Raw genomic sequence first — 14,897 nt, 5'->3', positions numbered from 1 at the left:
GCCATAGGATTGCTCCCTAAATGACATACTTACAGTATATGACAAGGTTCATTTCTGTCCTTCAGGCAGTGTCCCACTTCCCACTTTTTCTTGGTAGAAAATGTAGTTTTTATGTATTTCGAGCCAGCATGTGTATTTTTCACTCCACACCACGGAGCATCTAGTTTGATGTAAGGAACAGTTAAGAATGAACATCAGTGGTTTCCTAATTGATTAGCTTTCTGTGGATCTTAGCCACCTCACATATTTCTTCCCACCACACTCCAATATTCTTTTTAACAATCTAAATTCTAATTTGATTACTTAAAAATAATAATTACAGGCTATAAACCTAAAAGTTGCTTTCTAGACATAACTAAGTACAAAAAACAGTAGAAGTAACATGGTTTCCAAAGAGATTACATATCTACACAATAGAAAGTTTTGCAGTAGGATTACTTCAGCAACTAATAGTTTGTAAGTAGGGCTGCAGTCCACTGCTAATGTGATTTCAAAAGTCTGAAACCTATGGCTAGGGCCACAGCACCAAACTCCTTAAATGTCTTCATTTGGAACTAGAATGTTTTAAGATTCCATCTATTACAGAACAAACAGTATGAGGGACTCCATCCAATATAACACAAACCTGCTCCACTAAAACCAATATCATTTTAGCTCTCCGTGCTGAGAAATCAAGTGGTTCTTCCCTAATCATGAACATTTGCTGCTGAGTACCACTCGAAGCCAACTGTATTTATTCAATCAGCAAGCATAGGTACTACCAAGGTTCTTAAGCAGGGCTTTCAGGGATATACTGAACAAACTCCCCATAATGTATTTCAGTTCTACTAATGTTTGAAATTAATATGCAAAACAGCTGATTTACTTCCTGACAGGAAAGCATGTCCACACGGACAGAGGATGATGGTGGCTGTAGTCCAGTACATAAGGAGGGCATGAAGGCTGAGGAGAGGCCTGTTCTACTTAGCCTGATCCTTGGCGAGAGCTGTACTATTTTAGACAAAGGATCAGTGTGGGCGGGATGCATGACATTTCTAGCATGATCACACCTCTCCTGGACTGGAGGGTGGACAGCACTGGAAGTACAGCATGACCAATGGATAAACATGGATTTTAAATATAGAACAGAGATTCTCCATTAATGCACCAATGAACTGCATATCCTGATAAAATAAGGTAATACTTTTAGTTATATTTGGAGCCTTTTCCCTTTTTTCTAGACCAACCTTCCCCAACCTGCTGCCCCCAGTATGGTTAGGGATGATGGAAGTTGTAATTAACTCATCTAAAGAGCACCAGGCTGGGAAGATAGACCATGCTGAGGTAAGCTTGTGTCTAGTCTTCTGTCTGGGTGTGCTGTCTAAAGATTGCAACCCAAATATAATCCAGATCTGAGATAGTTTTGAAAGGAACATATTGGTGAAAGCAAAATGCAAAATAGTATTAATCAAAATACCAACTTACCTGTCTCTATCATTAATCTTTCACTGGGAATTGACCTCACAGTTTCTAAGTTGGCTTCTGTTTTCAGTGAACTGTAATAATTTTTAAAACACTACTTTGAAGATGAAGGTTGCTATGACTTGTTGAAGTTGTATGCATCACATGAAAGAAAGGGCTCTCAAGCTTCAAAGTACAGTTTGTGTGCTTGGATCCATCCAACATCCACACTTGCCCCAAAGTTGTGTTTCTAATCTTATTGACATAATTGTTACAAGCACCTAACTGTTCACTTAAACCCTGATGAGTCTAGTAAGCTGTGCAATCCAATTCTAAGCATGTTCACTCAGAAGTCAGTAAAAGCACATACGATTGCTACCTTAGTTTCTCTGGATTGTGTCATGTGAAAGCCCAACTGAGGCTGAAACCAGACATTATGTGCAGTTGTGTGTCACTTCCCCCCATTTTTTTAGCTTGGGAGTGGGGGAGGCTGCCTTGGGAGGCTGCTAGCTTATATAGAGGAACAGGAGGGTTCCTTTAACCCTTCTTCCTTTGCTATTTTTCTCCCATTTAAAATGGCCCCCAGCCAGCTCATTTCTCTGAGGAATGGGAGCTGTTGCACAGCTCTAGCTAAGCACATTTTCACCCATACCTGTACATAAAATGACTTCTCTGGACCAGGGCCAACATATCTAGATTTCGGTAATGTCACACCAGTGGTTGCTGCTTGCATTTATTATTGGATTCAAGCCCAGTACTCAACCCTTTGTAGCACTTTAAAATGTTTAATGTGGACCTGCAAATCAAATATAGCCCACCAGCTACCTGAGGCAGCCCACAAGGAGCATGATTTTTATTTTTAACTTTTTGCTGCCTGACCTGGGCTGCAAAAATTGTGTGTTTGTATCTGTCACACACCTGGTAGGCCACAATAAATGTTTGATTCACCTTCATAAGAAATTGTGCAGGTCTTATTTAAAGCATATGTCCCAAATTCAAAACAAGTCCTTTACAACTCAGCCATTATACGTTTAAAATAACTTACCAACCATTTATTCCTATATAGAGATCCAACTCTAATATAGCTGCTGCCTCTTCTTTGGTGCCATCAAAAGAATGTACCTTTAAAAAGTAATTATATGCAGTTATAACATAAAAGAAACTAAATGCATCTATGTACTCGGTCTTCATTTTTACCAGTTTTGCCTCATTCCCCCATTCCCCCAGCCATTTTTCTTAGTCTTTTAAAATGGCATTTTGCAGCAATGTACGTACTGAATGCCACAGGAAATTTTATCCGCATAAATGGGAAAATGTATGGTCATTAACTGGTAAGAGCCGAACAATAATGTGTTATCAACAGTGTAGCATCTTTTGCAGCCTAATATACTATTTAGTTATGTCAGAGTACTTTATTTAACCTAATTAAGATAATGGGACAAGCAGCCTGATTCAAAGTACTTAACTGATGTGCCAGACTAGTCTCCTGCCTGAGTACTTGGTGCAGCACATTCCAGTCCCACCTATTTTACAGCTGTGTTACACAAGGGTCATTACGCCACCTTAAGAGACGCGGATACACTAGCCATTCCTAAGACTGCAGTACTATGCCCGCTTATTTAGGAGTAAGCCCCACTGTACTCAGCACATGTCATTCCCCACATTATGCTGGAGCCAGGCTTTACATGGAGTGTACCCTCTGCAGTGAGTAGAGGTTCCAAGTTGAATGTGTGCCCTTAGGAAACACATGTCAGTCACATTCACACCATGAGAAAGGGGAAGGACAGGGATTTCCAAGTAATGAGATAGAACCAGCCAGCTCTACCATTTCTCCCCACCTTCCTCTGGAATAGGATTGTGCTTCAAATGGCAACAGAAGCATAATATGACTCGCTCAGCCACAACTTCATTCCATAGAACAGCCTTCCCCAACCTGGCGCCTTCCAGATATGTTAGACTACAACTCCCATAGTTCCCCAGCCAGCAATGGGAGCAGTAGTCCAACACATCTGGAGGGTGACAGGTTGGGGACGGCTGCATTTTGTGAGGCTGCTCCTATATTTCACTCCAGGCACTCTACCTCAAATGAATTGCCAATTGGGCAATTTCTAGAGTGCAACTAGTAAGCATTCTGCCATAATTTGGCAGCAGGATTAAGTTCTTTACTATATATAGACCAAATACTATGCTGATGACCATAACTTGTTGAGAAATTGGTGTATTAAACTCAATCCAGGAGGGAAGTCTTCAACGAGTGTTAGGTTTGTTTCACCACTGTCCCCTTCTCACATGGGAAGCACTTCGCTTGGAAGCTCCCACTGAAATCAACAGGACTCTGGTCCACACAGAGCCTCGCTCAGCAACTATTTTTTGGAAGGGCCACTTTGAGGAAGAGATGGGAGGGCAGCAGGGTAGGATCCCACCCATCAGTCCTTAAGTAGACTGCCATAGCCACCCATGTTCCACACACCTGTTTTGACTCTGGGTTGGAAATTGGGCAGCCAACTGCTATTCCTCTAAGGGCTGGATTGGGTCTGAGGTTTCTAGCTGCTGATCCCTAACACAGAGTTTAGGCCAGGGGTATATAACCTTTTCAGCCCTGAGGGCTGTATGTGATAATGGCTCAGGGGCCACGCACATGCCTGCACTTACACAGGCACCCATGCACCCATGTATCCCAGCAACCTTGATAAAGATCAATGGTAGCGGTGGTGGGGAAAGAGTGATCTGTATCAGAGGCATGGGGCAGGGCGGGGAGGATAGCCCCATAAGGAGGTACAGTAAAGGCCTTGGGGAGGGTGTGTACCCCTGATGTAGGGTCAGGGCACAAGTCTATAGAATTATTCTACTGAGCCTTCTGAATTGAAAATGGTCTGTTTGATTTTTGTACCTGGCTCCATTTCAAGTCAGGATTTCCACTTCTTGGCCAGGCAAGCAGAGCTGAATCTTTAGGTTGACAAAGAATGGTGAGGACAGTGTAGAACCGAGAGGGGAAGACCACGCTTCAGAGCAGTTCATTTTGGGTAAGAAAGCTAAGTCATTTTGGGTAAGCAAGCTGAGACAAAATTGCTGAAGTCAGGTGCAAACTGCAGTTTTCCTTGGCTATTTGCCCTCACAAGGATTGTTTTGGATGAAGAATGAGAAGCACAAAGATAAACCCACAACCTATTTGCTTGCAGTGTGTTGACAACAACAGAAAGAATCACAAAAAGGATGACACTGAAAATGAACACAGCCGAGTATTTGTTTTGCACTTACCACTCCTCCTACGCACCTCTCTCTGTTTCGCCTCATTATATCTGTGTGAATAGACAATATTTTGATTTTAAAATCGTAGAGATCTTTAAACTTTTAAAATTCTAAAATGCTTTCAATTTTCTAACAACACCCACCTACAAATTCTGGGTGTGAATTTCGGCAGTGAAGAAACATCGGCAATTTTGTTTGCTCGGACAGATCAAATTGTTTTTCAAAATACCTGAAAGGAAATAAACAAAAAGGTCCCCATATTTAACATTATTTTGGTTGTAGATACAAGGTTCTGGGAAATAATAGAATGGTGATTTTTTAAAAAAAAAGTGGGTGTAGACACAATCCTGTCAAAGTGAAGCAGTTTAAAGTCCCACTGTATTCCATTGGAAGGCTAAGCACGTGCTTAACCCTTTGAAAGCAGTAAGACTTGAAAGTGCTTCCTAGTGACTAGGTCATGGGCAGGGGGGTAGGGAAGAAGTGGCTGTAGACCATGTAAAGCAGGAGTGGGGAACTAGCCTACCGGCCCTCCTCTCTGCCCACCCCTCTGTGCTGCAATTAGGCTTTTTAAAAAACTTAACTGCTACATGAGGAGACTGTTTCAGGGGATTTCATTACCCAGAGCACTGCCGCTCCCCCTTAAAAATCACACACACACACACACACACACACACTCACTCACTCTGCAATTAGGCTTTTTGAAAGCCTAACTGCAGCATGGAAGGGGGAGGAAAGTATGTGTGCATATGAATGTATGAATGTGTTATGTGTGAAAATGTGCATGTTTGTGTGAGAATGGCCCTCATAGGGGAGTTCCCAACCACTAATGTAAAGCATCCAAGATGCACTCACACAATACCCTCCCATGGCCTAGAATGACAATCTGCAAAATTATCCCATGGCTCTATGCATGGGCTGCAGTGCCCTAGGAAAGCTGCTATTATTATGCCACAATGCATACATGCCATGCTGCTTCTATGTTATAATGAGTCCAGGACTCTGCAGTAATTCAGGGTTGATTCAGACACTACAGCTCCTGGAAATACCTGAATGCTGTAACTATATGGATTGCCTGGATCACATAGAGAGTATCCATGCTAGAACTGCACATTCATAGCAGCTCTCCATGGGGTGATCTATATAGAAAGCTGCTTTCAAACATTACAAGCAATATGTGGGAACATTTTCAGTGGTCTACATGTGGCTGCTAAATAGGTTTAGGGCCAGAGAGAGTATTTCCATTGAACTAAATAAAATAAAACCTCACTTTCTAAAACCTTTAGACCACCATACATCCTAAACAGGAGATATTAAAAGGCAAACAATTGTTGGCTGGTTTTGTTAGATCTTCTATAGACATTATCAGGAAAAGCAATGTTGTTTACATATGATCTTGCAACAGGAGGTTATATTTGCAGTGTGAGGTGTAAACATCACGCTAAACATTACAGAATTGTTGTTTACCTTTGAACTGTGAAAGGGTCCTAGCTAACCAACTGTGCTGCCATGACTGATGCTGGTTCTCTCCCTATGCAGAAGAGCATAAGTATCATGCACATGACTGTCAGTCTGTCAGAATTGTGTTATGATCTGCCATCAAAGATGCAAATATCTGGACAGTTAGATAACTTCTGTGAATCAGCCTTCCCCAACCTGGCTGGGGAATTATGGGAGCTATAGTCCAACACACCTGGAGGATGCCAGGTTGGGGAAGGCTGTTGTGAATGATTTTAGACATGACAGTTAAATGGAACCTCCAAGTTCAGAGGCACTATGCATCTTGGCAGCTAGATGCTGGGAGCAAACCAGAGGTGGCCATCAAACTCCTGCCCTGCTTGTGAGCTTCCAAAGGCATCTGGTTGGCTGCTGCTGAAATGCTAGACTAAATGTCCTGATCCCACAAGCCAATCCTCACATTCCAAACCTTATGTTCCATACACAATAAAAATAACTTTGTGTGGCAGAAGTGTGCTTTCATTTTAAGTTCTTTGGCTTTTGCTCCTGGTTCTTTTTCCCTTCCATTTGACTTACAAGTTTCCTTGGCCAGCGTTTTCCCAAGCAAAGATGCTGTCACAGAGCCCCCCAACCTGGCAAAGTTGTTCTTTTAGCTTCCTCCGTACGAATTGAAGCAGAGACCTCTGTTCAGTGCACACCACCCTGTCATGTCTTTCGCAGGGGACTTGAATCCACAACCAGGGGACCTTTGTAAGATAACCCAGTCGACCAGGGCTTTTTAAAAAAGTTAACATCTTGCTAGCCTCATCTCTCAGCCCAGCAAGGTGAGAACCAGCATCTTCCTGCCTATGCAACAATGCCCATTGGCTAATTTCATAGGGGCTGTCAATCAAAGCTACCTCCAGCCAAACCTAATAAATGGACAATGGGTCTTTGTTTCTTTGTCACTGGGTCCTCTGTCACCTGGACATGCTGACACTCCGAAATCCAGGCACCACTCCCAGGCAAGGAGATGCACGCCATCCTGCCCAGCGGACACTACATGTGAGTAAGTTACTTTCAATAGTTCAGCACAGGCTAGCTAGATTCACTGTATGTTTTATTTTCTTCTAAATAGCTTTGCTTCCCTTCTTGCCTCTTGTGATATTTCTTTTAATAAACATTCTCACTTACTTTGAACTGGAGGTTTGGAGTGTAGGATGTTCTGAGCAAAACCAAGTGAGAATTTTCCTCCCTCTCTCCCCTGCCCTCACCTTGCCTTGCTACTTAGCAACACTGCCAGAGGATTTGGAATTGTGCCTACAGTGGGAGGAAGCAGGGCACAGGCTATGGGCTTGCACAGACAAACACAGCTGGGGCTTCCCCCCAATCCAGGCAGATAATTAACTTGGAGCCTTGAGGTCCCTTCTCCAGGGTTAGAGGACAGGAAAAGGGGTGGGGGCAAAGTACTGGACCAGTCTTAAGCAATTTACCCCTGGTAGTAGGAGGTAGCGTGCCCATCACAGATGCCCATATCAATAATTAGTGCCTCATGTACTCTGTAGCAATAGCATCCATGTGTGTGTGAGTATAGATAGACAGACAGACAGACAGAGGGGTGGGGGGATAGGAAAGCTGTATTCAATGGAAGGGTAGGAATTTCCATCCTTGGGCCTGTCTCCTGACATTACCACCTGCTGCTAAAGAACTGGTTCTCTGGTCCCAGCCATCATGTTTTAGGGTGATAGTATGCATATATGTGTGGGCAGAACTACCACATCTGGAATCAGAGTGCTGGCAACCATTGCAAGCACCAAAGAACGATGGGAGCAAGTGATGAGATGGGAAAATAGGCTCAGGGAGATGTGGAGAACCTTTTGTGCAGCCTTCGCCAACCTGGTGCCCTCCAAGGACCATGCTGGCTGGGAATGATGGGAGTTGTAGTCCAACACACTGGAGGGCACCAGGCTGGGGAAAGCTGCTTTAATGGATCTGTTATCACCTGTATAGACCATATATGGAAGAACAGGGGAACAGCTTCCGGTGCTCCTTTGTTTTTACATCACGTGCGGTAGGAAAAACAACTGTTCCATGACTTCTAATGACGGTCACTAAGAAAAAAAGCAATATGGGTGTAAAAGGACATTATGAATGATAAAATGTCTCTGATATGTAAATCTCTCTTACTTGAGTTGGGTGCCTTTAGGGCAGAATTCTAATCTGTCAAAATCTGAAAGCAGAAACAGACAAATAATTGGCTTTTGAAGAATGTCATGAAAGTATCATTTCTTAAGCCAGTTGGCTAATACCTACCCAGGCCACACTCTCCGATTGCTATAACCTTCCCTTTATTTTTCTCAGCTACGTCTTGTAAGTCCACTAGGTACTGGTCAGGGTTACCCTGCTCAAATTCTCCACAGCGGGTGGGATGGCAGCCAACAGTACTGTAAAACATGCCTGAAAACAAGTGACATGAAAATTTAATATTGCTACAGCATAATTAATAAGCATGGTGCATTGCAACGTAAGTAACAACAAAAAAGTACAGTCCCCTGGCCCAGAGAGCTTGCAGTCTAAAGCCAGATGGTGGGGAGAGGCAACAACAAGAAAAGATTGAATGCAAGCAAATACCATTACATATACTTAGGATTTGGGGGTGAAAACTAGGGGAGTCAAGCAAGGGCTTCATGGAGGAGGGATTCAAAGGAGAGAGAGGGGATACCATGTAAATGAGGAGTGGGCAGAAAGTAGATCTCCAGATAGTTTGGACTTCAATTCCAATCATTCTTGACCACTGGCCATGGTGGCAGGGGCTTCTGGGAGTTGAAGTCCAAAACATCTGGAGATCTGCCCATTCCCAGTGTAGGTGATCTGGGAGAAAGTTAATGAAAATTCTGCACAATATCAATGGAAATATTTGTATAACTCAACTTCGGAACCAACTTACTCACTTTTGAATCAAATAGTTCCTGATTCCACCTGCAGCTATGAGTTAGCAAACTTTCTGGTTTCATGAAACTAGCCTTGGAGTGGCACAACTTGACATGGACCAGCACAGGAACTAGATAGTGAGCAGGTGATGATTACATTCACTCTGCAAAACCCCAAAAGCAATTTACCACCCAACTCACCATCTCTCCCTGTGTGTGAGGGTGTATTCCAAGTTCACTCAGCAAGACATCAGCCTAGGTTGGGCTGACACAAAGCCAGTTGTCCCACAGGAATGTGTCTAAGAAGTGTTCCATTGGGCCTAGTCCTTATGTTACTTGTCGACATAACAAGGTGATTTTACTATGTTCATTTTTGTGTATTATATGTTTTACTGAATGCACCATTGCGTGGCAAGAGTGTGCATTTGTCATTTCTGCAAAAACAACTGAAAACTAGAATCTGCTTTAATGGGTTAATACAGTCTCTCAGCAGATGAGGACACATTCAAACAAATGATTCACCACACTAAATTAAGAAGCCTAAAATCACGTTGTCGTGGCTTTGCCCCATCAAAACACAATGAGCAACAGACCTTCAAATTGCACGATCAGTCTTAAAATTTGGAGACTCTTAGGTAGAGTGTTCAGGCAGTTTTTTTAGACTAATCATGCCATTTGAATTAATCAGAGTTCTTCTCTTTTTTTTTTAACCATACAGAATCTAAACATTCTACTTGGAAACAAGCCCTACTCTGATCAATTATGCATCCCCTCCCTTGGTATATTAGTTTCTGGCACTACTCTGTGGTTTGCTCCTGAAAACACTTGAGTATACTTTTCATATTTTTTATTTAGTATCTGTATAGCATACGAATGTGCAAAGTGCTTTGTGACTTTTATACCATTCATCTTTTCAACAACCCTGTGAAATAGGCCAGTATTATCTCACTTTAAAAATGGGGAACCAAGGCTGAAAGAGTGCATGACTAACGACAGAGTGCATGATTAATGCCATTCATTGGATCATAATGGCTTTACGATAGCAAACATGTTGGCAAGAAATTGTAGTAGTGGCCCATGATGATCTATTTTTATGACAAAAAACCATGAGGGAATATATCTATTTGATCCTAATACATGATCTTTAACAGTGGGACACCTATATTCTAATCTGATTTTTAATTAGAACCACTTCATGCATTTTATTTTTATACACACATCTTAACGTTTTTGTATATACCTAAAAATGTGGTTTGTATGAAACACAACTGCATGCAAATGTATACACACTTGTTCAGTTGTTAAACAGCTGGGACTGGCTGTGTTACCCTGTTGGGTGTACGCACTATGGCAAACCCAGTTTTGCTGATGTGTAATGTGTGAAACAGTCCTAGCTCCGGATGAAATCTGGAAAGAATAACATTAACAAAGATTCTGTTGTAAATTATATGTAGGCGGTACCCAAGGAGGAAAAAAATCCAGCCCAGATTAAGTGATGCAATTCCGTTCGACCCAGTGTGTACGATTAAGAATCACCATGACTCACATTCTAAATTGGGTCCCACCCCAAGACACTCTTTACAAGCTGCCTTTTTATTTTCTACTTAATGATTAAAAAAAAAATAGGGTGGGATCTAAAGTTACTCTTCTGGGAAGTGTCTTCAGTTTATGAAGGGGCTGCTTTACACTTTGGGCTACCATGTTGAATGGGGGATGTGAAGCTAGACTAAAGTTGTTCTTCAGCTTTAGGGGGTTGGACTCAATGGTCTTGTAGGCCCCTTCCAATCCTACTATTCTATGATTCCACTTGTGCAACAGTTTGCGCAAATGAAAGCATAAGAACTACTACAGACTCACCCTACCCATTATAGCAATGTGTGAAGTCTTCCGCTTAGCACTTGAACAGGTGCTAGCAGCTATTTTCTTTCAACTCATGATTCTTTGGATCCAACCCATGGATTCCACTAGTGTGAGTGTGTGTATGCATGTGCATGTGCCTGTCTGTATATATATCTATATTTATATTGGCTCTGGTCCTTCTAAATGTTAAATATAGGGTAGTGAAGGGATTCTCTTTAAAACTAAATAATGTAAGGAGACAAATACCATTTGTTTGTGCCAGCTGCAGTGCATCTTTACTGTCTTGCAAACTTCCACCTGTAATCATGAACTAGAATAAAGAAAAATATTTACTATAAGTGCTAGTTTCTGAATATCAGAAAACACATTTATTAAAAGCCAGCAGAAACAATCAAAGTTTAAAGACAGCAAATAAAAAGAACTACATATTTACCTTTCTAACACCAGTTTTAACTGCCCTGTCCACTACATCCAAGAAGTCATCTGCAAAAAGTATACAATTAACATTCGTATTTTAAAATATCATTATGGTCCAATCTATTTCTGGCAGCCCCTCCCAAGCAGACTCAGGTGTGCAGCAGGTGCTGCAGTTCTCTTATTTTGATTGTAACTTCACAGTATGATGTGAATCATCTTGTGTCATCTCCATTAAGTACTATGGATACCTCTGTACACCACTAAGACTATAGCTCTGATCCTCACAGCCCACTGCCCACCAAGAGTATCCTACTCAAGTGATCTGAGGATTATGACTATTTTCCTTGATAAATGTTTTTGCTATGTTTATATTCAACATAAATAAGCAACCACCACCACATGTATGTTTCAACAGAATCTCTACAGTTGCTTGAGAGGGACTCCTTGAGACAACTATGCACAATTAGGCATGCAATAAAGCATTTTGGGGTATTTGATAGTTGCCCATCAACTGTGAATACCCTCTTCCTAAAGCAGGAGTGCAAAAAGTGCAGGCTGCACTTGGCCCCCACAAGCCCTTTCTGGCAGCCCTTGGGGGGAGCGGGGGAGAAAGGAAACACACTCTAGGAATGGGCTCTATGGTTCCTGCCATAGAAGCCTCATTTTAGAGTATATCCAAAGGGTCCTAGGAAGCAGTACTCGAAGGCTCTTGCCTACTTCCTAGGATGCTTCAGGAATGGGTTTTTTTAATGGCAGGAACCATAGAGAGTATTCCTAGAGCATTTCCCCCCTTTTCCACTGAAAATGTTTCAGTTAACAAAGTGTGGGGTGTCAGGATCCTTCACCAAGAGAGTGGACTAGAGGAGAGAGAAGGACTAGGAACCAGGTTTCCTGGATAGTTTTGAGAACTGTGGTTTCTGAGAAGAATGTTGGTTTTATCTGACCAAAACAGGTGCCAGGCCTCTTAAATGCTCTTGGGCAGGATTTGAATTCAAGCAAACAGGTGAGTGGTGTGCGTGAGAGTGGGTTGTATGTGAATGTGTAAGCACATATGTGCATGCGTCTGCACAGACATATGTGCTGCCTCCCCCTCCCCCGGTAGACACCTGATGAAGCCCTTGGGGCCGAAACAATTGTGCACCCCGTCCTAGAAATTTGCCCAAACTCAGGTCTGACAAAGCAATACTAAATACCTTTACTCAGAAATAAATCCCAACAGAGCTTATTCTCAAGAATTGAATTGCACAGAATTGCAGCCTTACAACACAATGTGTGTGTACGTACTCAGAATCAAAAGTCCCATTATGTTCAATGAGGTTTACTCCCTGGTTTAGGATTGCAGCCATACAGTGCAATCCTGTAATATCTACTCAGAAGTAAGTGTTACTGAATTCATTGAGACTTACTCCCAAGTAAGGTATATATAGGATTGCATCCTTCATGTCTTTTCAAAATGGTGTATATATAATTTTGGGTGCCAGGGAAAAGATAGTAGGAGGGTCCAGAGTTTATTACTAGTTCCAGTTACTACACACCCCAAATGTCTGTGAATGGGAGACCAACAGAGTAAGCCAGTAAAGAAAGAAAAATTACCTTGATGTTTCTGAGTACCTCTGTATATACCTCTGAACATAGGATCAGTTAAGTTAATACCAATATCTAGAGAGAGAAAGACAATAATTAATAACCTCAATTTGGGGTGTATTGAAATGTGCACAGGTACAAATTGTATTATACAGAATATGGCCTATAGCAATGAATTCAGTGCCTTTGCAATTTCAAGCTGTCACAGCAATCACCATACAGAGTACATCTATGTAAAATTGGATTGCCTGCTAGAAGGGCGCTTAAGAACATTTTTTAAAAGCCCTGCTAGATCCAACCATGCATCTGCCTAGACTAGGGATAGGCCAAATCCAGCCTCCAAAGGCTTCCCTCCCAAGCATCACTCCTCATCCCAAAACCCTCCCAACACCCGCTATTATACACCTCAGTCACTTTCTCTTAGGCTGAGATACAGGCAGGGGGCTCTGTTCTTCCCTTATGCATCTCAGTGACTTACTGTCCATGTTCAAGCTAAGCACGGGCAAATATAGGGAGCGGCGAAATATTTAGCATGGGGGGAAACAATATAATCAGGGCAAAGCAGAGAATGTGCATTCCTGGTTGTAATAACATGCTAAACGTAAATTAAATAAAATGCCACAGGCTACAATCCTAAACACACTTCCTACGTAATTTCGATTGGACACAGCCTTACTTTTGAGTAAACGTTGTACCTCACAGGATTGTTGTGAGAACAAAATGGGGAGGGGTGGGAGAACCATGCATGCTTCCCTGGCCTCCTTGGAGAAAGGGTGGAATTAAAAGGAAATAAATAAATGGATAATGGTAATTGCTGTGAGTATAGATGGTTTCCATAGGTATTCATGGTGGGTAGGTCTATCGATGGCTATTAGGTATGTCAGATAAAATGCAACCTCCTTCAGAAGCAGGATAATGCCTCCAATTCCCAGCTCCTGGGACAAACTACATGGGATGTCTGGGAGCTTCCCAGGGGAATCTGACTGGCCACATCAGAGAACACCAGATGAGATAGAAGTAGGGTAGCCAGGTGTCCTACTTTACAGAGCAGACTCCTCTATTTGAAGGGATGTCAGAAGACAACCTTCTATTTAGGAAGCATCCTTTATTTGAAGGACTGTTTGGCCCAAGTCTGACTGAAAGATAAAGAACCCTAAGAAGGGAGAACTGGGCCTGGAGGTTGCCCATCAACAGCAACACCTGGGCAGCAGCAAAAGGTCACCTGGTCACAGCCTCCCCACTAGGGTGAGATGTATTATATTCCAACTTAAATTCTAGTAATTATTTCTAAATTTTCATGTGTGCATGTACGTTAGCAGATGCAAATGTTAGGCAAATTGCGGCCCTCTGTTGTCCCTTTTTTTTGGCCTAAGTGGCCACCTTAGAGGGAAGTTAAGCCCTATTGAAAATGCATGGGCCTTACTTCTGAGTAAGCATGCTTAGCATCAGACTGGTGGGTCTTGCTTCCCAGTCAACAACGTGAGGAGGATTGCCCTTCGCCCGGTTACAATCCTCTGCAATCCTATGCCTTCCCCAGCCTGGTGTCCTCCAAACGTTGCGGACCTCAGCTCCCGCCAGCCCCGGCTAGCACAGGCAATGGTTGGGGATGGTGGGAGCTGTAGTCTGAAGCATCAGGCCGGCGCCAAGGTGGGGAAGGCTGGCATACAGACACTCCAAGGCTGCAACCCCAAGCACGGTTTTACGCGGAAGTAAGCCCCATTGAAACGAATGGGCCTTACTCCTGAGTAAACAGGGCCAAGGTGGTGCTGTGAGGCTTCCCTGTGGGATGGTCATACCCCATCGCAGCCGGACCCGACCCCGCAAATTCGGGCCCCGCCCGAGCCGGCCCACAGGCGCCGAATCCACCTCCTGCTCCCGGTTGCTCAGCAACCGCCCTCACCAATGAACTTGAAGCGGCTCATGACGCCGGCGACCGAGGCCCTCGCGCCCGCGTTGCGCTCTCTCCTTCCTCGCTCGGCCCAT

The 14,897-nt window shown here is 43.0% G+C and overlaps 1 protein-coding gene across 2 annotated transcripts in view; it reads right to left on the bottom strand.

The window, feature by feature from the left end:
* Positions 1-14,897, bottom strand: part of TATDN1 (TatD DNase domain containing 1) — a 17,233-nt gene extending 2,336 nt beyond the window's left edge. The window contains exons 1-11 of one of the 2 annotated variants that reach the window (XM_084848853.1): positions 14,711-14,897; positions 12,924-12,989; positions 11,347-11,396; positions 11,160-11,223; positions 8,437-8,580; positions 8,311-8,353; positions 4,833-4,918; positions 4,699-4,739; positions 2,486-2,562; positions 1,465-1,535; positions 34-160 (exon numbers count right to left, since the gene is read on the bottom strand). In XM_084848853.1, coding sequence (XP_084704979.1) covers positions 34-160; positions 1,465-1,535; positions 2,486-2,562; positions 4,699-4,739; positions 4,833-4,918; positions 8,311-8,353; positions 8,437-8,580; positions 11,160-11,223; positions 11,347-11,396; positions 12,924-12,963 — 743 coding nt within the window. In that variant the 5' untranslated portion in view covers positions 12,964-12,989; positions 14,711-14,897. The remainder of the gene's footprint in view (positions 1-33; positions 161-1,464; positions 1,536-2,485; positions 2,563-4,698; positions 4,740-4,832; positions 4,919-8,310; positions 8,354-8,436; positions 8,581-11,159; positions 11,224-11,346; positions 11,397-12,923; positions 12,990-14,710) is intronic. The other variant, XM_084848852.1, reaches the window with a different exon arrangement.

Source organism: Heloderma suspectum, chromosome 4 (genome assembly GCF_057233095.1).
Source record: "Heloderma suspectum isolate Gila_16-S chromosome 4, 16-S_ref, whole genome shotgun sequence".
Taxonomy (NCBI): domain Eukaryota; kingdom Metazoa; phylum Chordata; class Lepidosauria; order Squamata; family Helodermatidae; genus Heloderma; species Heloderma suspectum.
The sequence above is the reverse complement of the archived record's forward strand: the minus strand, read 5'-3'. Positions and strand labels throughout refer to the sequence as shown.